Source organism: Mustelus asterias, chromosome 18, assembly GCF_964213995.1.
Source record: "Mustelus asterias chromosome 18, sMusAst1.hap1.1, whole genome shotgun sequence".
Taxonomy (NCBI): Eukaryota; Metazoa; Chordata; class Chondrichthyes; order Carcharhiniformes; family Triakidae; genus Mustelus; species Mustelus asterias.
Window position 1 is genome coordinate 89,465,097 of NC_135818.1, and position 27,176 is coordinate 89,492,272.

Sequence of the window (27,176 nt, forward strand, 5' to 3'; positions counted from 1 at the left end):
ACCAGGATGTTGCCTGGTATGGAGGGGAGATCCTATGAGGAGAGGCTGAGGGATTTGGGATTGTTTTCGCTGGAAAGGCGGCGGCTAAGAGGGGATCTTATTGAAACATATAAGATGATTAGAGGTTTAGATAGGGTGGATAGTGATAGCCTTTTTCCTCTGATGGAGAAATCCAGCACGAGGGGGCATGGCTTTAAATTGAGGGGGGGTAGTTATAGAACCGATGTCAGGGGTAGGTTCTTTACCCAGAGGGTGGTGAGGGATTGGAATGCCCTGCCAGCATCAGTAGTAAATGCGCCTAGTTTGGGGGCGTTTAAGAGATCCGTAGATAGGTTCATGGACGAAAAGAAATTGGTTTAGGTTGGAGGGTCACAGTTTTTTTTTTAACTGGTCGGTGCAACATCGTGGGCCGAAGGGCCTGTTCTGCGCTGTAATGTTCTATGTTCTATGTTCTAAGACGTCTTTGCTCAAGTCTCTGCAGTAAGGTTGGAACCCAAAAAACATTTGACCCAGACAAGGATGCTGCTGCTGAGTCACAACGGACACTACAGTCTGGAGGTGATCGGCACAGACATGCTCCTGAGATCCTCAGACAGCTCTTTCTGAGAGACCGGAAGGCGTTTCTCCCCCCTGTCTGGCAGCTCCTCACCAGCTCCTGCAGCCCCTTCCCAGTGCCAGTGTGAACAGTGTGACTGATGAGGAAAGCTGGCAATCTGTGAGTTTGTATTTTGTTAAATGTTATTATCTGTTTGTATATTCACAGCTCAACTCAGCAGCAGCAGATTAACCCTTCCACCCAGAAACACTTTGGGAAATAAGAGTGAATGGAGCAGCTGATCCTCGCAGGCCAGATTCCCTGAACCCACTGCTATCGAGGGATTGAGGAATCTATTGGTACAGAGAGATCGAAGGATCCACATCAAAGACCTGTCTTCAACGCTGTTCCTCCATGAATCATTTCAAACCCCATCCCCAGTCCCCCACGCCTACCAGACTGGAGATAGGCGAAGAGGTTAATGACTGGCAGCTTCTGAGGGAACAGGGAGGGAGGAGAGGAAGCAGAAACCCAGACAGTGGACAATTCTCGACAATTGGCGACTTCACCATAATGGTTCCCCCATTCACCAGGAGCTGAACGACAAGGAGCAAGCCATTATTCCCCCAATAGAGGAAGGGCAGCACCTGCAAACAACCCATTCTGTTCCACATAATTCAGTAATCATTGACTCACCGTATATACCATGTGAGGAGGTCTATCCACTCACAGCTGCTAATGTCGCTATCTGAGTGCTGCATGAACTGCATCTTCTGAGAGGGAATTAGCCAGCTCTTCCATCCTTGCAGCTGAGACACAGGATTGTAATCACCTGAAGGAATGCCACAAACGTGTGGGGATTTCTCAGTCTGAGAAAGAATCTTTCTACTACAGCATGGCTCCTCACAAAACAATACCCATTTTGAACAGGGGGCACAATGCAGAGTGGGGACATGACTCTGCTCCTGGGAGCACCCTTTTAGAACCAATCGATTAGCCACCCATTGGCACCTAGTCTGTTTACAGGGGCACAAAACTTTAACTTAATGGAACCTCTCACTCACAGGGAGGAGTCTTAGACAGACCATCCTCATATTCCTAGTCCTTGCTTTCTGTTGTAGGAAACTGGATAAGGAAATGAAACAGCAATGAGTGCCAACAGCAGAACAGCCCGCTTGTTTATTATTCAATCTTAGGATCTGGGCATTGTTGGCACGGCCAGCACGAATTGCCTATTCCTGATTGCCGTGGAGAACATGGCGGTGAACTGCCTTCTTGAACCACTGCAGTCCAACAGTGAAAGAATGGTGATATATTTCCAAGTTAGGCTTGGAGGGGAACTTGCAGGTGATGTTGTTCATGTTTGTCTGCTGACCTTGTTTTTGAGGAGGTAGAGGTCTGTGTGTGGAAGCCCAGAACCACAAAGAGCGACAAGTCTGCCAAGGGCCACAAGTGGAGGGCAGATAGAATTGATGGAGGTGAGGGGTTTTGCAGACAGTATCAGCAGCACTGTGATATGGGAACCTATGTGTTTGATGACTCCTGGTGTAAATGATGAGTTCTCACCTTCTGTGTTGGCTGCCATTTCAAATTCTTGCTCAACATTTTGGTTCATTGCCCTTGACTCTTCCACAGCTATGCTCACACAGTGGGAGCTCTGCCTATTTGGTATCCTTGCACCCCACAACGGCAATCCCATGTGAATGATACTCCCTCCCCTCCCCCACCCCCCCGTGAATGATACTCTCCCGCCGCTGCCCCCCCTCCCCCCGCCCCCCCTCCCAGTCCACACATCCGCCTCTTACCCTCTGGGTTGAAGGATGAGATGCATGCGTTATTTTACAGGGTAATACACAGCTAAGGGAGGCATACTGAGAAAACCCCCCTCCCCTTGGTCCAGGGACTTCTTACCGCAGGCCTGTGAAACTCCATTGGGCTGGTGCATAATAAACCTGGCAGCAGAGAGTGACTATAATGTTGATATTTATGATTCTTTGTTAATATTTTGTTTTTGGAGCATGTTACTCTGTGACTATTTTGTACATAATAATGGGGATGGGCGACATCTCGCCTTCTAATTTTTATTACCTGTGAAATCGGAGAGCGGTCCATTGTTAGCCTTCCTGGAAACACCACTGGATTTGGTACTCTGTCTGCTCGAGACAGACTTAGCTGTTTCAAAAATAAACCTACAGCTGACGTATTAAAATGAATCTTAATGTTTTCATATGTGGGCCTTTGCATCCAGCAGTTATTTTCTCCGAGTTATTCCAGTGCACAGGGTAGCAACAAGAGACGTGAACAGCCAGTCTGTGGTGTTTGTGGAGAGAGAGCTTGCCGAACTGTACTATCCTGTGAATCACTTGGTGGGGTCTTTAGAGGCATTTTAAATTATTCAGGGATTTGACACTGGATGATGGAAATTGTTTTTCTGATGGAGAATCTGGATCAAAAGGGCAGAACCCTAACATTACAGGTGGGCTGTTCAGGGAGTGATGTCTGGAAGCACTTCTTCACACAACGGGAACTATCTCCCCAATAAAACTCATGAGGTGGAGATGCCGACGTTGGACTGGGGTGGGCAACAGTAAGAAGCCTCACAACACCAGGTTAAAGTCCAACAGGTTGATTTGGAATCACAAGCTTTTGGGGCGCTGCTCCTTCATTAGGTGGAGATTTGTGTTCACAAACAGGGCATATAAAGACACAAACTCAATTACAATATAATGGTTGGAATGCGAGTCTGAAACTTGATATCTGTGTCGATATGCATGATCTTCTTAGAGATCCTCTCCACTTTGAGCCGGCGGTTTGCGGTGTCGATGGTAGCCATGATGTGACTTGTATTCCAACGATTATCTTGCAGTTGAGTCTTTGTCTATATATGCCCTGTTGTGAACCCAATTCTACACTCACCTGATGAAGGTGCAGTGCTCCGAAAGCTCGTGATACCAAATAAACCTGTTGGACTTTAACTTGCTACAATAAAAGTCTAATTGCTGGGTGTTGACTGGAACTTTCAAGATAGATTGATAAATTTTTGTTGGGTAACAGCATTAAGGGATTATTCGGCAAAGGTGGCTAAATGGAGTTGAGGGACAGATTGGCTATGTGAATATATATGATTGTCACAGGCCTCAAGACAGTGTCTGTTGCTCTTATTTACTGATTAGAAGTACACTTAGCCAGTTAGCTACATCTGGATTCTTCTTTAGTCATGTATGGAATACCATTAATCCACTCCACAATTCCCAATAATCCACACCGAGAATACCAATTAGTCACATTTGGATTCCCACACCTGGATTTTCAATAAGCCACATGTGGCAAGTGGCGAATGCATTGGACCACACTAATTTCAAGTGCAATTATTGATTTCTCATGTCAGAAGCACTGTGTAATGATGTTTGTGTTGTTGTTCAATCAAGCTACTGCTGCAAAGATACAGGAGAAGGTTAACATTCCTCCGTCAGAAGCAGAAACTAATGGATAAGAATATTTCAGTAAGATAGGAAAATAGAAAAGGACGGGGAGAATAACACAGCTACTATGACAGGGAGGGAGCAGGAGTGAGGGAGTGAAACTGAGAGGGAGTAGATAGATGGGCGTGTGGGAAAGATTGGGGTGGATCAACTGTAAACTATTGAACGATGAAAGGATTATCCTGTTTTTCAGTTGCTCTGCAAAATTGTTTGAATTAATAACATTATCTATTTCACAGAATGAATAGACCCATCATCTATTCATCTACTGATGCATTTTGGTAGATTGAACCAGAGCAGGACTTACTCAGTTAATGGTAGGGTGTTGGGGAGAGTTACAGAATAAAGAGATCTAGGGGTACATGTTCATAGCTCCTTGAAAGTGGAGTCACAGGTGGACAGAGTGGTGAAGAAGGTATTCGGCATGCTTGGTTTCATTGGTCAGAACATTGAATACAGGAGTTGGAATGTCTTGTTGAAGTTGTACAAGACATTGGTAAGGCCACACTTGGAATACTGTGTGCAATCCTGATCACCCTATTATAGAAAGGATATTATTAAACGAGAAAGAGTGCGGAAAAGATTTACGAGGATGCTACCAGGATTTGATGGATTGAGTTATAAGGAGAGGCTGGATAGACTGGGACTTTTTTCTCTGGAGCGTAGGAGGCTGAGAGGTGATCTTATCGAGGTCTATAAAATAATGAGGGGCACAGATCAGCTAGACAGTCAATATCTTTTCCCAAAGGTACGGGAGTCTAAAACTAGAGGGCATAGGTTTAAGGTGAGAGGGGTGAGATACAAAAGTGTCCAGAGGGGCAATTTTTTCACACAGAGAGTGGTGAGTGTCTGGAACAAGCTGCCAGAGGTAGTAGCAGAGGTGGGTACAATTTTGTCTTTTAAAAAGCTTTTAGATAGTTACATGGGTAAAATGGGTATAGAGGGATATGGGCCAAATGCGGGCAATTGGGATTAGCGTTGGGGTTTTTTAAAAAAAAGGGCAGCAAGGACAAGTTGGCCCGAAGGGCCTGTTTCCATGCTGTAAACCTCTATGACTCAATGACTCTACTCACCGCACCCTCTTCACCACTAATTTACTCACTGCTCCTGCAATGCCCTGTGAATGATCAGTGCAGCCAGGCGACGGTGTGTTTTTACAGTATAGCCAAGATCACAAATTTAGCAGATTCTCGATATGTACAGCAGACCCCCCAACAGCCCAAGGGAAGTGGAAGAACGGATATGTCAGGAATTAATGGATAGGTGCAGGAAAAATAGGGTTGTTGTAGTGGGAGACTTCAATTTCCCTGGTATAGACTGGAAATCGCATAGGGCTGGGAGTCTGAATGGGGAGGAATTTGTAAAATGCGTATAGGAAGGTTCTTTGGAACAATATGTAGATAGCCCGACTGGAGAGGGGGCTATACTGGACCTTGTACTGGGGAATGAGCCCGGTCAGGTCTTCAAAGTTTCAGTGGGGGAACATGTGGCAAATAGTGACCACAATTCTGTTAGCTTTAGGATAGTGATGGAAAAGGATGAGTGGTGTCCCAAGGGTAAGGTGTTGGATTGGGGGAAGGCTAACTTTAGTGGGATTAGGCAGAAATTGGCAGCTGTTGATTGGGAGAGGCTGTTTGAGGGTAAATCCACATCTGGCATGTGGGAGTCTTTTAAGGAACAGTTGTTAGGGCTGCAGGATAGGCATGTGCCTGTAAAAAAGGATAGGAAGGGTAGGATTCGAGAACCGTGGATAACCAGGGAAATTGAGGGATTGATCAAAAAGAAAAGAGAGGCGTACGTTAGGTCCAGGCAGCTAAAAACGGAGGGAGCTCTGGAGGAATACAAAGAAAGTAGGAAAGAACTCAAACGAGGAATTAGAAGGGCAAAAAGGGGTCACGAAATGTCCTTGGCAGACAGGATTAAGGAGAATCCCAAGGCATTTTATTCATACGTTAGGAACAAAAGGGTTGTCAGGGAAAAAATCGGACCTCTCAGGGACAAAAGTGGGGAATTATGCTAAGAGCCCAAAGAAGTAGGGGAGATCCTAAATGAATACTTTGCGTTGGTATTCACAAAGGAGAGGGATGTGTTGACTGGGAGTGTCTCGGAGGGGAGTGTTGACCCGTCAGAGAAAATCTCCATTACAAGGGTGGAAGTGTTAGGTTTTTTAGGGAATATAAAGACTGACAAATCCCCAGGGCCTGATGGAATCTATCCCAGGCAGCTCAGGGAGACGAGAGATGAAATCGCTGGGCCTCTGACGCAAATCTTTGTCTCGTCACTGGACACAGGTGAGGTCCCAGAGGATTGGAGGATAGCTAATGTGGTCCCGTTATTTAAGAAGGGTAGGAAGGATAACCCGGGAAATTATAGGTCGGTGAGCTTGACGTCCGTGGTAGGGAAGTTGTTGGAGAGGATTCTTAGAGATAGGATGTATGCGCATTTAGAAAGGAATAAACTCATTAACGATAGCATGGTTTTGTGAGAGGGAGGTCATGCCTCACTAACCTAGTGGAGTTTTTTGAAGAAGTGATAGAATGGTTGATGAGGGAAGGGCCGTGGATGTCGTCTATATGGACTTTAGTAAAGCGTTTGACAAAGTCCCTCATGGTAGGTTGGATCTCATGGGATAAAGGGGGAGGTGGCTAGATGGGTGGAGAACTGGCTTGGTCACAGAAGTCAGAGGGTGGTAGTGGAAGGGTCTTTTTCCGGCTGGATGCCTGTGACTAGTGGTGTTCCGCAGGGCTCTGTATTGGGACCTCTGCTGTTTGTGATTTATATAAACGATCTGGAAGAAGATGTAACTGGGGTGATCAGTAAATTTGCGGACGACACGAAAATGGCTGGACTTGCAGATAGTGAGGAACATTGTCAGAGGCTGCAGAAGGATATAGATAGGCTGGAAATTTGGGCAAAGAAATGGCAGATGGAGTTCAATCCAGATGAATGCGAAGTGATGCATTTTGGTAGAACTAACATAGGGGGGAGCTATACGATAAATGACAGAACCATAAAGGGTGTAGATACGCAGAGGGACCTGGGTGTGCAAGTCCACAGATCCATGAAGGTGACGTCACAGGTGGAGAAGGTAGTGAAGAAGGCATATGGCATGCTTGCCTTTATAGGACGGGGCATAGAGTATAAAAGTTGGGGTCTGATGTTGCAGTTGTATAGAACGTTGGTTCGGCTGCATTTGGAACACTGCGCCCAGTTCTGGTCGCCACACTACCAGAAGGATGTTGAGGCTTTAGAGCGAGTGCAGAGGAGGTTTACCAGGATGTTGCCTGATATGGAGGGGCTTGGTTATGAGGAGAGATTGGGTAAACTGGGGTTGTTCTCACTGGAAAGACGGAGGATGAGGGGTGACCTAATGGTGTATAAAATTATGAAAGGTATAGATAGGGTGAACGGTGGGAAGCTTTTTCCCAGGTCAGTGGTGACGTTCACGAGGGATCATGGGTTCAAGGTGAGGCGGGGGAGGTTTAACACGGATATCAGAAGGACATATTTTACACAGAGGGTGGTGGGGGCCTGGAATGCGCTGCTGGGCAAGGTGGTGGAGGCGGACACACAGGGAACGTTTAAGTCTTATCTAGATAGCCACATGAACGGAGTGGGAATAGAGGGATACAAAAGAATGGCCTAGTTTGGACCAGGGAGCGGCGCGGGCTTGGAGGGCCGAAGGGCCTGTTCCTGTGCTGTATTGTTCTTTGTCCAAGTCTCATCCATTCAACCCAGGGCACAGTGAGACACACAGTCCATGGTCAAGTATGGTTCAAATCAGGGATCCATCAGTCAGGTCTCAGGGGTCGAACTGTTGCATCTGAGTTCGGAGATCATGGGTTCAGGTCCTTCTCCAGAGATATGAGAAGGCAGTCACATTCTTAAGAGGATGTACAGGTCCAGTTGATGGTCATGGATAGGAAATTGTGACTGAAATCAGGCAGGTAAAGGGACCCTCAATGTAGCGTTGGAGGATCCTCAGCCTTTACCCGTATTTAAGTGGGGACAAGGTTCTTACTGCCTGTGTGGTGGCTGAGGGGGGAGTCCGCAAATTGACCGTGGCACTATGGTTCAGGAGGCCACTCAAGTGGGGAGAGTGAAAAGGAATAGGGGCATTGTAGTCTGGATTGATGCAATTCTGTGTAACCGTGAACAGAGCAGATTCAGGAGGCTAAATGGCCCTGCCTGCTCCAATTTCTTATACTCTTATGTCCATCTCCATAGTCTAGGCTCTTGAAGCAGTACTAAGGGAGCACTACCCTGTCAGAGGATCAGTACTGAGGGAGTGCTGCACTGTCGGAGGATCAGTACTGAGGGAGTGCTGCACTGTCAGAGGGTCAGTACTGAGGGAGTGCTGCATTGTCAGAGGATCAGTACTGAGGGAGTGCCGCACTGTCAGAGGGTCAGTACTGAGGGAGTGGCGCACTGTCAGAGGGTCAGTACTGAGGGAGTGCTGCATTGTCAGAGGATCAGTACTGAGGGAGTGCCGCACTGTCAGAGGGTCAGTACTGAGGGAGTGGCGCACTGTCAGAGGGTCAGTACTGAGGGAGTGCTGCACTTTCAGAGGGTCAGTACTGACGGAGTGCTGCTCTGTCTGAGGTTCAATATTGAGGGAATTCTGCACTGTCAGAGGGTCAGTACTGAGGGAGCACTGCACTGTCAGAGGGTCAGTACTGAGGGAGCACTGCACTGTCAGAGGGTCAGTACTGATGGAGCACTGCACTGTCAGAGAGACAGTAATGAGGGAGCACTGCACTGTCAGAGGGTCAGTACTGATGGAGCACTGCACTGTCAGAGAGACAGTAATGAGGGAGTGCCACACTGTCAGAGGGTCAGTACTGAGGGACTGCTGCACTGTCAGAGGATCAGTACTGATGGAGCACTGCACTGTCAGAGGGACAGTAATGAGGGAGTGCCACACTGTCAGAGGGTCAGTACTGAGGGAGTGCCGCACTGTCAGAGGGTCAGTACTGAGGGAGTGCCGCACTGTCTGAGTGTCAGTACTGAGAGAGTGCCGCACTGTCTGAGTGTCAGTACTGAGAGAGTGCCGCACTGTCAGAGGGTCAGTGCTGAGGGAGAGCCGCACTGTCAGAGGGTCAGTGCTGAGGGAGTGCCGCACTGTCAGAGGGTAGGTACTGAGAGAGTGCCGCACTGTCAGAGGGTCAGTACTGAGGGAGTGCCGCACTGTCAGAGGGTCAGTACTGAGGGAGTGCCGCACTGTCAGAGGGTCAGTACTGAGGGAGTGCCGCACTGTCAGAGGGTCAGTACTGAGGATGTGCCGCACTGTCAGAGGGTCAGTGCTGAGGATGTGCCACACATAGGGAGATGCTGTTTTTTGGAATGGATGTAGCCACTCTTTCAAACAATATTCATCCCTCTGGCAGCATCATCAAAACAGATCATCTGGTCATTATCATCTGCTATCTGTGGGATCTTGCTGTGTGTTAATTAGCTGTCACTTTCCTACATTACAACAGTGAGTGAACTTTGAGAAGTACCTCATTGGCTGTAAAGCACTTTGGGAAATCCTGAATCCACGGAAGATGCTGGATAATTGCAAGTCTTATTTTCAACAATATCAGCCTCGCTCGGTGAATCTAATTATCCTTTGATAATTACATAGCCTAACTCCCATTTGGGTTCAAATCTCCCCTCACTCTCTGACTTGCTTTCATTCCCAATTCGGTACAAGGTCTCGATGTAAAGCTTTTAAATGAAGTCAACCAAACAAAGTGAGGGTGAAAATTAATCCAAGTTACATTTTATTCACAGCTAGTTCACATTCATCAAACCTGCTTTTTAAAAAAAGTCAATTCATAAATGGAAAAATGTACTAAAAATAAATTATCAGGTAGAGTGCAAAATTCCAAAGAACTGCACATACCTGAGAGTGACAGGCTGTAACCCAATCAGGAACCCTGTTCTATATTGTCACCCAGTCAGATTAAAATGAGGCGAGGTTTCTCAATTCATTGCAAACCAGTCGTCAATCTTGATTAACTGGACAGATTTATGTCCTTATTATTCTCAGTTATACACATACATTTACTGAATACAGTTAATCATCCTCAGAAATGCACCATTTTTAAATCCCCTCTCCCATCCACACAAAAATCCATCACCATTCCCTCTCATGCTGCTGTCATCCGGTGAAGCCAGGCTGAAGGTACGAGAAATTGCCCAGCTCGAACCAACTTTAAAGACATCTCAACCACCGGTCTAAACATTCACCACTGGCTCACAATGGCTGCAATGTGTGCACAGGATTCACTGCAGCAAATCCCAAACCCCATACGACCACCTAGAAGGATGTAGCTCAAGTTCCCCTCCAAAGCCTCACTTCCTGACTTGGAACAGTATCACCTCACTGTCGCTGAGTCAAAATCCTGGAACTCCCTCCCTAACATCACCCTGGTCTTCTTAAGCCACATAGTCTGCAGCAGTTCATGTGACTCCCCACATGTTATTCAGGGGTAACTTGGGCTGGGTAATAAATGCTGGCCTTGTCAATGAAGGCCAATCCTGAGAATGATTACATTTTTAGAAGCTCCCAAGTCAGTTTTACCAACTACAGGTAATTGGTCGAGGATTAAGATTGTGTTAATTGCTAATATACTTAACCCCGTATTTTTAATTCCAGAATTCAAGGCATTTCCTTTTTTTAAAACAAAGCTATTGTGCTCAGTTAATACTCTCCCCTCTGAATCAAGTGGTTGTGGATTCAAACCCCAAACTAGGCTGTGAACACATAAACTAAGCCAACAATAAGGGAGTCCAGCCGACATTGTTGATAATATTTTCCAGGTGAGATGTTATAATAAGACCCTGCTTCCAACTCAAAATATTCATCCCTCAAATTAAATCGACAGTCACCGTGCTGCTGTTTGTGGAGTCCTGCTGTGCATGATTTGATCGCCATATTTGTCTACAGAACAACAGTTACACTTAATGTGTTAGATGAATTACTCTATGAACCTCTGCACCTCAGATAAGGCATGAATAAACTCACTGTTTACTGTATAAAATGATACATACCAGCCAGTTTCATTGCACTGTGTACTGCACTGAAACCTGACTATTTATTCCTTTCCATGGATACACCTCTAAGTGTGCAGAACTGTCAGCATTTGACCGAATGTGGTGTAAAGGAGCCTGAGCAAAACTGAAGTCAATGGGAATCAGGAAAGTGCTCTCCACTGGCTGGAGTCAAACCCAGCACAAAGGAAGATGGTTGTACTTATTGGAAACCGTTCATCTCAGTCCCAAAACATTGCGGCAGAAGGTTCTTCAGGGGAATGACCAAACCATCTTCCAGCTGCTTTATCTCTCCAATCTGAGTCAGAGTGGGGATGTTCGCTGATGATTGCACAGTGTTCAGTACCATTTGTAAATCCTCAGATACTGAAGCAGTTCGTGTCCACGCGCAGCAAGACCTGGACATTATTCAGACTTGGGCTGATAAATGCAAATTCTGTTGAACTATCTGATGGCTATTTTTGAAAGCATGATCAGGCTCAGGAATGGAGTTATAATTATGTCCCAAATCAAAGGGAATCTGAGTGATATCAGGAACTATGTTGAAAGTTCTTTCTGCCATAGGTCTTCCATCTGATATAGGTTGTTTAAACTGATTACTGCTCAGGACTTGTGTTCAGCATGCACCACAGAAACCCAGGCACACATCCTGGATCCTGGACTGTTTAGAAGCTAGTTGATAATTTCTGGGAAGTGTACAGCTCTGATAATTAGTCACGTGCTGCATAGTGCCATTATTTCCTATGATGAGAACAAACGTAAGAAGTTTCCCCGCGGCCTTCCCAATCAATGTACAAAGAATCAACAAAACTGATTACACGTCTATCCGAGAACCAAGAAGGAAATTCCTGGCGAACCTCATTTGACCTGTTCTAAAATGTCAGCTTGCTTCAACCCAGGGGCAACTAGAGGCACACACAGGCTGTACAGCAACAGGCAGAAAGGAATCATTCACATTTACCCACTGTGTACTTTGCTTGTACAAGAGCTCAAACTGAGACACCCACATGGGCTATGCAGTACCAGGTGATGTGAGTGTGACTTTGACATCAAGCCAGCATTTGAGCAAGTGTGTTATCAAGGAGCAGGAACAAAACTGAAATCAGTGGGAATTGGGGAAGAAGTCTCCATTGGTTGGAATCATACCGAGCACAAAGGAAGATCATTGTAGTTGTTGGGGGCCAATCATCTCAGTGCCAGGACATCACTGCAGGAGTTCCTCAGCATAGTGTCCTCGGCCCAACCATCTTCAGCTGCTTCTTCAGTGACCTTCTCTCCATCATAAAGGTCAGAGTGGGGATGTTCGCTGATAATTGCGCAATATTCAGTATCATTCATGGCTCCTCAGATACTGAATCAGTCAATGTTCAAAGGCAGCAAGACCTGGACAACATTTGGGCTTGGGCTAATAAGTTAGAATATTCGTGCCAGGCAGGTGTCAGGGAATATCCATCTCCAATAAAAGAGAATCGAAATACCTTCCCAAGATGTTCTAAGGCATCATCATTGACCATCAACATCCTGGGGGTTACCATTGATCAGGAACTTAACTGGACTCACAATATAAATAGTGTAGCTAAAAAAGCAGGTCAGAGCTTCTGAATTCTGCGGTGAATAACTCTCTTCCTGACTCCCCAAAGCCTGTCCACCATTTCCAAGGTACAAGTTTCATGGAATACTCTCCACTTGCCTGGATGAGTGCAGTTCCAACAAAACTCAAGTTCGACACCATCCAGGACAAAGCAGCCGATTGATCTGCACCCCATCTGCTAACTTACATTTTACTCCCTCCACCACAAATGCACAGTAGCAGCAGCGTGTACTCTGTACAAGATGCACTGCAGCAACTCACCAAGGCTCCTTCAACAGCACTTACAAAACCCATGACCGCTACCACCTAAGGACAAGGGCAACAGATGCATGGGGAACATCATGATCTGCAAGCTCCCCTCCAAGCTACACACCATCCTGGTCGGGAACTATATCCTCATTGCTGAGTCAAAATCCTGGCACTCCTGAAGAGCACTGTGGGGTGTACGTACACCACATTGACGACAGTAATGTGAGAAGGTGGCTCACCACCACCTTCTCAAGCATAATTAGGGATGATGAAAAATTCTATCATTGCCAGAGACACCCACATCCTGTGAAACACTAAAGGAAATCCCTTTTACCTGCTGCATATTCAGGATGTGCAGAAGCTGATATGGAGACACTCCCAGGTCGCCCAGTGCCAGAAACAATGCTGCAAACACAGACCTTGAATGGAGAAGAGGCAGCGAGTGGAAGAGAGACCTGGAGGGAGGAACAAAAGGGAAGCCAAAACACAGGGAGCAAAGAGAAGACCAGGAGAACTTGGGATGGAAAGCAGGTATCTCTGGAGTTCAGGTATCAGGGAGGCAAAGAGAGCAGGTATAACAGGAGAGGAGAGGGCAGCTTTGACAAAATAGGTCAGGAAATTGGAGATGTGAGGAAGAGCTATCTCTAGAGATGAGGGATCTTGGAGAGGAAAGGAGAACCTGATGCTCTTAAAAGGTACTGAGAGTCAAAAATTAAATTTAAAAAGGGGACTCATAAATTAAACATTCCTGGAAAATCCCTTGGATGAACATTTACCACAATGTAACTATCAAAATAAGACTGCGAGAAGGAGCCCTTTAAAGCCCTGCAATATTGCCATTGGTCATATCAAAAATTGACTCATCATCAGTCGAACGTTTGCTGTCAGTGGAAACTGACAGTGTTGGAAATATCTATGGGTCAGTGTCAGTGATGGGGGTGTCTATGGGTCAGTGTCAGTGATGGGAGTGTCTATGGGTCAGTGTCAGTGATGGGAGTGTCTATGGGTCAGTGTCAGTGATGGGAGTGTCTGTGGGTCAGTGTCAGTGATGGGAGTGTCTATGGGTCAGTGTCAGTGATGGGAGTGTCTATGGGTCAGTGTCAGTGATGGGAGTGTCTATGGGTCAGTGTCAGTGATGGGAGTGTCTATGGGTCAGTGTCAGTGATGGGAGTGTCTATGGGTCAGTGTCAGTGATGGGAGTGTCTATGGGTCAGTGTCAGTGATGGGAGTGTCGATGGGTCAGTGTCAGTGATGGGAGTGTCTATGGGTCAGTGTCAGTGATGGGAGTGTCTGTGGGTCAGTGTCAGTGATGGGAGTGTCTGTGGGTCAGTGTCAGTGATGGGAGTGTCTATGGGTCAGTGTCAGTGATGGGAGTGTCTATGGGTCAGTGTCAGTGATGGGAGTGTCGATGGGTCAGTGTCAGTGATGGGAGTGTCTGTGGGTCAGTGTTAGTGATGGGAGTGTCTATGGGTCAGTGTCAGTGATGGGAGTGTCTGTGGGTCAGTGTCAGTGATGGGAGTGTCTGTGGGTCAGTGTCAGTGATGGGAGTGTCTGTGGGTCAGTGTCAGTGATGGGGGTGTCTATGGGTCAGTGTCAGTGATGGGGGTGTCTATGGGTCAGTGTCAGTGATGGGAGTGTCTATGGGTCAGTGTCAGTGATGGGAGTGTCTATGGGTCAGTGTCAGAGATGGGAGTGTCTATGGGTCAGTGTCAGTGATGGGAGTGTCTGTGGGTCAGTGTCAGTGATGGGGGTGTCTATGGGTCAGTGTCAGTGATGGGAGTGTCGATGGGTCAGTGTCAGTGATGGGGGTGTCTATGGGTCAGTGTCATTTATGGGAGTGTCTATGGGTCAGTGTCAGTGATGGGGGTGTCTATGGGTCAGTGTCAGTGATGGGGGTGTCTATGGGTCAGTGTCAGTGATGGGAGTGTCTGTGGGTCAGTGTCAGTGATGGGAGTGTCTGTGGGTCAGTGTCAGTGATGGGGGTGTCTATGGGTCAGTGTCAGTGATGGGGGTGTCTATGGGTCAGTGTCAGTGATGGGAGTGTCTATGGGTCAGTGTCAGTGATGGGAGTGTCTATGGGTCAGTGTCAGAGATGGGAGTGTCTATGGGTCAGTGTCAGTGATGGGAGTGTCTGTGGGTCAGTGTCAGTGATGGGGGTGTCTATGGGTCAGTGTCAGTGATGGGAGTGTCGATGGGTCAGTGTCAGTGATGGGGGTGTCTATGGGTCAGTGTCAGTGATGGGAGTGTCTATGGGTCAGTGTCAGTGATGGGGGTGTCTATGGGTCAGTGTCAGTGATGGGAGTGTCTATGGGTCAGTGTCAGTGATGGGAGAGTCTGTGGGTCAGTGTCAGTGATGGGAGTGTCTATGGGTCAGTGTCAGTGATGGGAGTGTCTGTGGGTCAGTGTCAGTGATGGGAGTGTCTGTGGGTCAGTGTCAGTGATGGGGGTGTCTATGGGTCAGTGTCAGTGATGGGAGTGTCTGTGGGTCAGTGTCAGTGATGGGAGTGTCGATGGGTCAGTGTCAGTGATGGGGGTGTCTATGGGTCAGTGTCAGTGATGGGAGTGTCTATGGGTCAGTGTCAGTGATGGGAGTGTCTGTGGGTCAGTGTCAGTGATGGGAGTGTCTATGGGTCAGTGTCAGTGATGGGATTGTCTGTGGGTCAGTGTCAGTGATGGGAGTGTCTGTGGGTCAGTGTCAGTGATGGGAGTGTCTATGGGTCAGTGTCAGTGATGGGAGTGTCTGTGGGTCAGTGTCAGTGATGGGAGTGTCTATGGGTCAGTGTCAGTGATGGGAGTGTCTGTGGGTCAGTGTCAGTGATGGGAGTGTCTATGGGTCAGTGTCAGTGATGGGAGTGTCTATGGGTCAGTGTCAGTGATGGGAGTGTCTATGGGTCAGTGTCAGTGATGGGGGTGTCTATGGGTCAGTGTCAGTGATGGGAGTGTCTATGGGTCAGTGTCAGTGATGGGGGTGTCTATGGGTCAGTGTCAGTGATGGGAGTGTCTATGGGTCAGTGTCAGTGATGGGAGTGTCTATGGGTCAGTGTCAGTGATGGGAGTGTCTATGGGTCAGTGTCAGTGATGGGAGTGTCTATGGGTCAGTGTCAGTGATGGGAGTGTCTATGGGTCAGTGTCAGTGATGGGAGTGTCTATGGGTCAGTGTCTCAGTGATGGGAGTGTCTATAGGTCAGTGTCAGTGATGGGAGTGTCTGTGGGTCAGTGTCAGTGATGGGAGTGTCTATGGGTCAGTGTCAGTGATGGGGGTGTCTGTGGGTCAGTGTCAGTGATGGGAGTGTCTATGGGTCAGTGTCAGTGATGGGAGTGTCTATGGGTCAGTGTCAGTGATGGGAGTGTCTATGGGTCAGTGTCAGTGATGGGGGTGTCTATGGGTCAGTGTCAGTGATGGGAGCGTCTATGGGTCAGTGTCAGTGATGGGAGTGTCTATGGGTCAGTGTCAGTGATGGGGGTGTCTATGGGTCAGTGTCAGTGATGGGAGTGTCTATGGGTCAGTGTCAGTGATGGGAGTGTCTATGGGTCAGTGTCAGTGATGGGAGTGTCTATGGGTCAGTGTCAGTGATGGGAGTGTCTATGGGTCAGTGTCAGTGATGGGAGTGTCTGTGGGTCAGAGTCAGTGATGGGGTGTCTGTGGGTCAGTGTCAGTGATGGGAGTGTCTGTGGGTCAGTGTCAGTGATGGGAGTGTCTATGGGTCAGTGTCAGTGATGGGAGTGTCTATGGGTCAGTGTCAGTGATGGGAGTGTCTATGGGTCAGTGTCAGTGATGGGAGTGTCTATGGGTCAGTGTCAGTGATGGGAGTGTCTATGGGTCAGTGTCAGTGATGGGGGTGTCTATGGGTCAGTGTCTCAGTGATGGGAGTGTCTATGGGTCAGTGTCAGTGATGGGAGTGTCTATGGGTCAGTGTCAGTGATGGGAGTGTCTATGGGTCAGTGTCAGTGATGGGAGTGTCTATGGGTCAGTGTCAGTGATGGGAGTGTCTATGGGTCAGTGTCAGTGATGGGAGTGTCTATGGGTCAGTGTCAGTGATGGGGGTGTCTATGGGTCAGTGTCTCAGTGATGGGAATGTCTATGGCTCTGTGTCTCAGTGATGGGAGTGTCTATGGGTCAGTGTCAGTGATGGGAGTGTCTATGGGTCAGTGTCAGTGATGGGAGTGTCTATGGGTCAGTGTCAGTGATGGGAGTGTCTATGGGTCAGTGTCTCAGTGATGGGAGTGTCTATGGGTCAGTGTCAGTGATGGGAGTGTCTATGGGTCAGTGTCAGTGATGGGAGTGTCTATGGGTCAGTGTCAGTGATGGGAGTGTCTATGGGTCAGTGTCAGTGATGGGAGTGTCTATGGGTCAGTGTCTCAGTGATGGGAGTGTCTATGGGTCAGTGTCAGTGATGGGAGTGTCTATGGGTCAGTGTCAGTGATGGGAGTGTCTATGGGTCAGTGTCAGTGATGGGAGTGTCTATGGGTCAGTGTCAGTGATGGGAGTGTCTATGGGTCAGTGTCAGTGATGGGAGTGTCTATGGGTCAGTGTCAGTGATGGGAGTGTCTGTGGGTCAGTGTCGGTGATGGGAGTGTCTATGGGTCAGTGTCAGTGATGTGAGTGTCTATGGGTCAGTGTCAGTGATGGGAGTGTCTATGGGTCAGTGTCAGTGATGGGAGTGTCTATGGGTCAGTGTCAGTGATGGGAGTGTCTATGGGTCAGTGTCAGTGATGGGGGTGTCTATGGGTCAGTGTCAGTGATGGGGGTGTCTATGGGTCAGTGTCAGTGATGGGAGTGTCTATGGGTCAGTGTCAGTGATGGGAGTGTCTATGGGTCAGTGTCAGTGATGGGAGTGTCGATGGGTCAGTGTCAGTGATGGGGGTGTCTATGGGTCAGTGTCAGTGATGGGAGTGTCTATGGGTCAGTGTCAGTGATGGGAGTGTCTGTCAGTGATGGGAGTGTCTATGGGTCAGTGTCAGTGATGGGGGTGTCTATGGGTCAGTGTCAGTGATGGGAGTGTCTATGGGTCAGTGTCAGTGATGGGGGTGTCTATGGGTCAGTGTCAGTGATGGGGGTGTCTATGGGTCAGTGTCAGTGATGGGAGTGTCTATGGGTCAGTGTCAGTGATGGGAGTGTCTATGGGTCAGTGTCAGTGATGGGAGTGTCTATGGGTCAGTGTCAGTGATGGGAGTGTCTATGGGTCAGTGTCAGTGATAGGAGTGTCTATGGGTCAGTGTCAGTGATGGGAGTGTCTATGGGTCAGTGTCAGTGATGGGAGTGTCTATGGGTCAGTGTCAGTGATGGCAGTGTCTATGGGTCAGTGTCAGTGATGGGAGTGTCTATGGGTCAGTGTCAGTGATGGGAGTGTCGATGGGTCAGTGTCAGTGATGGGGGTGTCTATGGGTCAGTGTCAGTGATGGGAGTGTCTATGGGTCAGTGTCAGTGATGGGAGTGTCTGTGGGTCAGTGTCTGTCAGTGATGGGAGTGTCTATGGGTCAGTGTCAGTGATGGGGGTGTCTATGGGTCAGTGTCAGTGATGGGAGTGTCTATGGGTCAGTGTCAGTGATGGGGGTGTCTATGGGTCAGTGTCAGTGATGGGGGTGTCTATGGGTCAGTGTCAGTGATGGGAGTGTCTATGGGTCAGTGTCAGTGATGGGAGTGTCTATGGGTCAGTGTCAGTGATGGGAGTGTCTATGGGTCAGTGTCAGTGATGGGAGTGTCTATGGGTCAGTGTCAGTGATAGGAGTGTCTATGGGTCAGTGTCAGTGATGGGAGTGTCTATGGGTCAGTGTCAGTGATGGGAGTGTCTATGGGTCAGTGTCAGTGATGGGAGTGTCTATGGGTCAGTGTCAGTGATGGGAGTGTCTATGGGTCAGTGTCAGTGATGGGAGTGTCTGTGGGTCAGTGTCAGTGATGGGAGTGTTTATAAGAACATAAGAAATAGGAACAGAAGTAGGCCATCTAGCCCCTCGAGCCTGCCCCGCCATTCAATAAGATCATGGCTGATCTGAAGTGGATCAGTTCCACTTACCCGCCTGATCCCTATAACCCCTAATTCCCTTACCGATCAGGAATCCATCTATCCGTGATTTAAACATATTCAACGAGGTAGCCTCCACCACTTCAGTGGGCAGAGAATTCCAGAGATTCACCACCCTCTGAGAGAAGAAGTTCCTCCTCAACTCTGTCCTAAACCGACCCCCCTTTATTTTGAGGCTGTGCCCTCTAGTTCCAGCTTCCTTTCTAAGTGGAAAGAATCTCTCCACCTCTACCCTATCCAGCCCCTTCATTATCTATAGGTCTCTATCAGATCCCCCCTCAGCCTTCTAAATTCCAACAAGTACAAACCCAATCTGCTCAGTCTCTCCTCATAATCTATACCCCTCATCTCCGGTATCAACGTGGTGAACCTTCTCTGCACTCCCTCCAAGGCCAATATATCCTTCCGCAAATAAGGGGACCAATACTGCACACAGTATTCCAGCTGCGGCCTCACCAATGCCCTGTACAGATGCAGCAAGACATCTCTGCTTTTATATTCTATCCCCCTTGCGATATAGGCCAACATCCCATTTGCCTTCTTGATCACCTGTTGTACCTGCAGACTGGGTTTTTGCGTCTCATGCACAAGGATCCCCAGGTCCCTCTGCACAGCAGCATGTTGTAATTTCTTTCCATTTAGATAATAATCCAATTTGCTATTATTTCTACCAAAGTGAATAACCTCGCATTTGTCAACGTTATACTCCATCTGCCAGATCCTCACCCACTCACTCAGCCTGTCCAAATCTCTCTGCAGACCTTCTACACCCTCCACACGATTCACTTTTCCACTTATCTTTGTGTCGTCTGCAAACTTTGTTACCCTGCACTCAGTCCACTCCTCCAGATCGTCTGTATAAATGGTAAATAGTTGAGGCCCCAGTACCGAGCCCTGCAGCACGCCACTAGTTACCATCTGCCAACCAGAAAAGCACCCATTTATTCCGACTCTCTGCTTCCTGTCCGATAGCCAATCCCCAATCCACACTAACACCCTACCCCCAACTCCGTGTGACCCAATCTTCTTCAGCAACCTTTTGTGAGGCACCTTATCAAACGCCTTTTGGAAATCCAAAAACACCGCATGGTGACCGCATCACTGACACTATGGGTCAGTGTCAGTGATGGGAGTGTCTATGGGTCACTGTCAGTGATGGGAGTGTCTATGGGTCAGTGTCTGTGATGGGAGTGTCTATGGGTCAGTGTCAGTGATGGGAGTGTCTGTGGGTCAGTGTCAGTGATGGGAGTGTCTGTGGGTCAGTGTCAGTGATGGGGGTGTCTATGGGTCAGTGTCAGTGATGGGGGTGTCTATGGGTCAGTGTCAGTGATGGGAGTGTCTATGGGTCAGTGTCAGTGATGGGAGTGTCTATGGGTCAGTGTCAGTGATGGGAGTGTCTATGGGTCAGTGTCAGTGATGGGAGTGTCTATGGGTCAGTGTCAGTGATGGGAGTGTCTATGGGTCAGTGTCAGTGATGGGAGTGTCTGTGGGTCAGTGTCAGTGATGGGAGTGTCTATGGGTCAGTGTCAGTGATGGGAGTGTCGATGGGTCAGTGTCAGTGATGGGAGTGTCTATGGGTCAGTGTCAGTGATGGGAGTGTCTATGGGTCAGTGTCAGTGATGGGAGTGTCTATGGGTCAGTGTCAGTGATGGGAGTGTCTATGGGTCAGTGTCAGTGATGGGGGTGTCTATGGGTCAGTGTCAGTGATGGGAGTGTCTATGGGTCAGTGTCAGTCAGTCTCAGTGATGGGAGTGTCTATGGGTCAGTGTCTGTCAGTGATGGGAGTGTCTATGGGTCAGTGTCAGTGATGGGAGTGTCTATGGGTCAGTGTCAGTGATGGGGGTGTCTATGGGTCAGTGTCAGTGATGGGGGTGTCTATGGGTCAGTGTCAGTGATGGGAGTGTCTATGGGTCAGTGTCAGTGATGGGAGTGTCTATGGGTCAGTGTCAGTGATGGGAGTGTCTATGGGTCAGTGTCAGTGATGGGAGTGTCTATGGGTCAGTGTCAGTGATGGGAGTGTCTATGGGTCAGTGTCAGTGATGGGGGTGTCTATGGGTCAGTGTCAGTGATGGGAGTGTCTATGGGTCAGTGTCAGTGATGGGAGTGTCTGTGGGTCAGTGTCAGTGATGGGAGTGTCTATGGGTCAGTGTCAGTGATGGGAGTGTCTATGGGTCAGTGTCAGTGATGGGAGTGTCTGTGGGTCAGTGTCAGTGATGGGAGTGTCTATGGGTCAGTGATGGGAGTGTCGATGGATCTGTCAGCGATGGAAGTCTTTCTTGCGGACCTTTTATTATTTACCCTTTGTGCAGTACTTATATACACTTCTTACCAACATGAATATCAAGGTTTAGAAAGAAACCAAAAATTGAGTTGTCATATCAGATGCTTGGTGGGAGCTAAAGTACTTAGAAACATAGAAAAATAGAAAACTACAGCACAAAACAGGCCCTTCGGCCCCACAAGTTGTGCCGAACATATCCCTACCTTTTAGGCCTACCTATAACCCTTCATCCTATTAAGTCCCATGTACTCATCCAGGAGTCTCTTAAAAGACCCTATTGAGTTTGCCTCCACCACCACTGACGGCAGCGGAGTCTGATTGGAGTTCTGATTTGCTATGAGACCTGGTATTGTTCGAGGAAGATGACCATTGACCTTTACTTGGAAGTAGAAGTTTTTTGAAAACGGAGCATTCTGGCAACATCTGAAATTATTTCTGGGTAACTTTCTTCATTTGGTGATCAGCTCTTTTGACTTGTGTGTCTCTGCCACCTTCTTATACATTTGGAATCCTTAATATTGGAGCCTGGAATGGACTGGACTTCTTGGAAGCTCTGCAGAAGCATGGTATTGTGTCTGTTTCTGTTAGTATAACTTCCATCTTGCGCATTGTGTTCTCTGACCTGCCAAAGCTTTATTGGCCACTCACAAAGCCACTAGCATTCCAACATTATGTATGCATTCATATCCACAATTGGGAAAATTAGCTTTCACTGGCTTCTCGCTTACCAGGAAATTTAAAACATGACTTCGCCCTGACCGCATCCCCCCACCCCACCCCCCCTCCCGACTTGTCCACCCCTGTCCCCCACCCCCCACCCCCCCCAATCACCAATCCCATTCCCAACACTGCGCACAGCGCAAAAAGAAATTACAATTAAAGTCATTTGAATTCACTTCGAATTCTGCATATCCACTGGCCTTGTCCCTCGTGATGTGAACCATCTCCAGCCTCACCACAAGGCTTCTGCATGCTTAACAGTACATCAATCCTTCAGGAAAACACAGTCAGCCCAAAGAACTGTGAGCACAGTCTCCAAGAGGATCAATGATTACGTCCATTCCACTCCATTATCTTCTGATTTATATTCTGGATTTTCTTTCTGATGTTTTCCGTTCTTTTATAAATCTTTGTAACTCAGCTCTTGATAATGTGTTCTGTTAAATCAGGGATTATCGACCAGACATTGAATGCCAACAGTAGGTCATGTTCTGTCAGCTGTTTGGGTCTCAAGATCTGTCCTTCACAATACAATAATCATACGTACCTTACACATCTACATACATACCTCTCACTCACTCACATACACATACACACCTTCTCCACATGCACATATATACCTCGCACACATGCAACATGCAAACGTCATGTCCATAGACATATGATGGGAGGAATCTCAACTACATTTACAGGACTTGACAATCATATTGGACAGCTGTTCCACTCTGGGTGTTCGGCCAACATAGTACAGGATAGTCAGAGGCTCAAGGTCCTGGGGAGCACAGCAAGGAGTGGCTGAGGCCTCTGGATTTAACGTGTTATACAGTCCCAGTACCTAAAATGGAAAAGAAACAATAAGAAACAGAAAAGAAAGGCCATTTGGCCCGTTAAACTGTCCAGCTCACGCCGTCCAACATCCCTCTCGCCCAGCCACCCTCCCTCTCGCCCAGTCCACCTCCCGCTCGCTCAGCCCCCCCTCCCTATCGCCCAGCCCCCCTCCCTCTCGCCCAGCCCCCCCTCCCTCTCGCCCAGCCCCCCCTCCCTCTCGCCCAGCCCCCCCTCCCTCTCGCCCAGCCTCCCCTCCCTCTCACCCAGCCCCCCCTCACCTAGCCCCTCCCCTCTCACCCAGCCCCCCTCCCTCTCACCGAACCCACCCTCTCGCCCAGCCTTCCCTCCCTCTCGCCCAGCATCCCCTCACTCTCACCCAGCCCCTCCCCTCTCGCCCAGCCTCCCCTCGCCCAGCCCCCCCTCCCTCTCGCCCAGCCCCCCTCCCTCTCGCCCAGCCCCCTTCCCTCTCACCCAGCCCCCCTCCCTCTCGCCCAGCTCCCCCCTCCCTCTCGCCCAGCTCCCCCCTCCCTCTCGCCCAGCTCCCCCCTCCCTCTCGCCCAGCCCCCCTCCCTCTCGCCCAGCCCCCCCTCGCCCAGCCCCCCCTCCCTCTCGCCCAGCCCCCCTCCCTCTCGCCCAGCCCCCTTCCCTCTCGACCAGCCCCCCTCCCTCTCGCCCAGCCCCCCTCCCTCTCGCCCAGGCCCCCTCCCTCTCGCCCAGCCCCCCCTCACCCAGCCCCCCCTCCCTCTCGCCCAGCCCCCCTTCCCTCTCGCCCAGCCCCCCTTCCCTCTCGCCCAGCCCCCCTCCCTCTCGCCCAGCCCCCCTCCCTCTCACCCAGCCCCCCTCCCTCTTGCCCAGCCCCCCTCCCTCTCGCCCAGCCCCCCTTCCCTCTCGCCCAGCCCCCCCCTCCCTCTCGCCCAGCCCCCCTCCCTCTCGCCCAGCCCCCCTCTCTCTCGCCCAGCCCCCTCCCTCTCGCCCAGCCCCCCTCCCTCTCGCCCAGCCCCCCTCCCGCCGAGTCCCCCCTCCCTCTCACCCAGCCCCCAGCCCTCTCACCCAGCCCCCCTTCCCTCTTGCCCAGCCCTCCCTCCCTCATGCCCAGCCCTCCCTCCCTCTCGCCCAGCCCCGCTTCCCTCTCGCTCAGCCCCCCCTCTCGCCGAGTCCCCCCCTCCCTCTCACCCAGCCCCCCTTCCCTCTCGCCCAGCCCCCCTCCCTGTCGCCGAGCCCCCCCCTCCCTCTCGCCCAGCCCCCCTCCCTCTCACCCAGCCCCCCCTCTCGCCGAGTCCCCCCCCCCTCTCACCCAGCCTCTAGTCCAGTCGCCCATGCAGATAAAGAAAAAACATTCTTATCAGCTGATCATAGAATCTGTACAGTGCAGAAGGAGGCCATTCAGCCCATTGAGTCTGCACCGACCACAATCCCATCCCAGGCCCTACCCCCATGACCTTACTAATCCCCTGACACTAAGGAGCAATTTAGCATGGCCAAGCAACCTAACCTGCACATCTTTGGAGTGTGGGAGGAAACTGGAGCACCCGGAGGAAACCCACGCAAGGGCTGAGGCATTCAGATTTAAGATTTAGGGTACGAGATGTGATGGGGGTGTGCGGAAGAACCTTTTACCCAGCAAGTGATGACAACTCAGAACTCACTTCCCATGCAGATGGTGGAAGCAGAAATCTTGAATGATTTCAAAAGGAAATTGAAATTAAAACTTTGGGCTATCTGGATCAAGTGGAGTAATGGGACTGACTGGATTGCTCTACAGAGAACTGGCATGGACGCAGTGGGCCAAATGCTGTTTGTTTGCTAAAGATTACTTTAACATCCAACGCACCCAGTCCAATACTCCACTCACCCAGCCAACATCCCACTCACCCAGTCCAATATACCCAGCCAACATCCCACTCACCCAGTCTAATATACCAAGTCCAACATCCCACTCACCCAGTCCAATATACCCAGCCAACATCCCACTCACCCAGTCCAATATACCCAGCCAACATCCCACTCACCCAGTCTAATATACCAAGTCCAACATCCCACTCACCCAGTCCAATATACCCAGCCAACATCCCACTCACCCAGTCCAATATACCCAGCCAACATCCCACTCACCCATTCCAATATACCCAGCCAATATCTCACTCACCCAGTCTAATATACCAAGTCCAATATCCCACTCACCCAGTCCAATATACCCAGCCAATATCCCACTCACCCAGTCCAATATCCAACACACCCGAGGCAATATTCGACATCCAACTTAGCCAACAAAAATCCACATCGCTCTACTCATCTCTTAGAGGATTAGGGAGAAACATCAATGAATGTAGGAGTCATCAGTAAATTGGAGAAGAATCAAGAATGTTGAAAAGAATGGGTGGTTGTGAAACACTGACGTTGACCGACAGAGAACATTACTCTGGGCCTGAGTCTTACCGTGCTGTGTTGTGTATCAGCACTGCGTAGATAAGGACAGGGACCAGCACAGAAATTTGCGTAGTATCCTTTAGGTTCATGAATCCACTTCCATCTGAGGTCCTGTCTGAAGTCGATGTAGAGTGGACGTACACAACAATTATCTTCATAATTCCTAACAAAAATGAAAAAGCAATGCTCTAGTTTTTAGAATGTTATTTCCATAATAATTGGTAGAAAGAAGTTTGTATCTTTTAACGAGTTTCTCACAGGATGACAGGTTATATTTGGGATGCCCTCAGTTAATCTTACACCCATTTAAACTTCATTTTATGAATCCTACCTTATTTTCAGATTCCTCTATGGCCTCAGCCCTTCCCGAAGTCTATAATCCAGCTCCACAACCCTCAGAGATATCCGTACCTCTCTCATTTTGGCCTCTTGAGCATCCCCAATTTTAATCGCTCTACATTTGGTGACTCTGTCTTCATCAGCCTGGGACTGAAGCTCTGGAATTCCTTCCTGAAACCACTCCTCCTCTCTCCTCCTAATAAGCTTCTCAAATACTGTCTCTGAAACATGATTTTGGTTACCATCGTAATATCTCCTTGGTGGATTGCTGTCAAATTGCGTTCCCAATAATGTGTTGTGAAAGGGCTTAGGACATTTTACAATGTAAAAGGTACTTTTGAAATGCGAGTTATTGTTTGATATCTATTAGAAGCAGGAGAGATGATTTTAACCCTGCCTAGAGCAGTTAAAATCACCAGTGGATTCAGCACCAATAAATTGGATCCTGAATTTAACCTGTTTTGTGGAGCAGACGAGAGGACTTCCCTCCAGAAACCAGTTCCTCGTTAAACTGGCAGCATGGACCCTGATGATGTTGCTGAGGCCTGGCTCCCATTTTAATCCAAGACCTGTGTAGACAGGCTGCTGGGGATTCCCCACATTAAGATGCCCAAAGAAGGAAATAGTGCCACTTGTGTTATTATATTTTTATGAGGTGTGGCGGTGCATGTAAACCCCACAAGGATGGCTTTGGGCTCCCCTGTTGCATGGCTCATCCCTACAATCTCCCGTAAGTTACCTCAGTGTCAGAAACCTTCCTTCCACCTCCTGTTGGCTGATGTCTGATGTTCTAACCCTGCCCACTGCCACCTCCTGCTGCATTTGGATAGGAAACTGACTGGAACTGTAGAATTATCAAGCACAGAACGCAGCCATTTGGCCCATCATATACATAGGAGCAGAAGACCATTCGGCCTGTTGTACCTGCTCTCCCATTCAAATAGATCATGGCTGATCATCCACCTCTTTGCCATTTTTCTACATGTGTGCTGACGTTTTGAAAGAGTTATTGAATTGTTGACCCCACTGTATCAATACAGTTCTCACACTCCAATATAGTACTCCCTGGGTGAAATCCAGCATTTAGAGAAGACCCCGGCAGAATTCTGAAGGGTTAGCTCACTTGTGAGTGAACTGGACTCTTTCACATTCTCTCCATGAAGAATCCCCAGTTGATACCACCCACACTATGCTCCAAGCTTTGTCTATTGGCCTGAACCCATTATATTGAGATACCACTTGGTTTCATTTCAACTGAGGCAAATTCTCAACTTTCAGTAGAGATTATGATGACTCTGTTACACTGCTAGTTCTGGGCAGTTTCAGGCCCTGTTACCACGCCTCCGAACCAACAACACGCTGTTTATTGGCCCCATAAAGACTGGGTGCCTTTTCATGCAATATGGCAAATTATCGAAAGAAAGAATGATCTTGCATTTCTATAGCACCTTTCTCAACCTCAGGATGTTCCAACATGATTCACAGCCGTTGGGGTAATTTTTGAAATGTGGACATTGTTGTGATGTAGGAAACTCAGCCATCAATCTGCACGGAGCAAGCTCCCACAAACAGCAATGTGAAAAATAAATATTGGCAGGGACCTCTCAGAGCAGGACTGAGGCAGCGCAGCACTCCCTCAGTACTGACCCTCTGACAGTGCGGC

At 48.8% G+C, this 27,176-nt stretch overlaps 2 protein-coding genes across 4 annotated transcripts in view; one reads left to right on the forward strand and one right to left on the reverse strand.

Annotated features, from left to right (window-relative positions):
• The window catches only part of ttll5 (tubulin tyrosine ligase-like family, member 5), a 340,921-nt gene extending 338,188 nt beyond the window's left edge, over positions 1 to 2,733 (forward strand). For both annotated transcript variants that reach the window (XM_078234550.1, XM_078234552.1), the window contains one exon: positions 764 to 2,733. In XM_078234550.1, the coding sequence (XP_078090676.1) occupies positions 764 to 837 (74 nt within the window). In that variant the 3' untranslated portion in view covers positions 838 to 2,733. The remainder of the gene's footprint in view (positions 1 to 763) is intronic.
• Positions 2,734 to 22,039: 19,306 nt separating this feature from the next.
• tgfb3 (transforming growth factor, beta 3) overlaps positions 22,040 to 27,176 on the reverse strand; it is a 44,412-nt gene continuing 39,275 nt past the window's right edge. For both annotated transcript variants that reach the window (XM_078234557.1, XM_078234556.1), the window contains exons 6-7: positions 25,184 to 25,337; positions 22,040 to 22,754 (exon numbers count right to left, since the gene is read on the reverse strand). In XM_078234557.1, the coding sequence (XP_078090683.1) occupies positions 22,596 to 22,754; positions 25,184 to 25,337 (313 nt within the window). In that variant the 3' untranslated portion in view covers positions 22,040 to 22,595. The remainder of the gene's footprint in view (positions 22,755 to 25,183; positions 25,338 to 27,176) is intronic.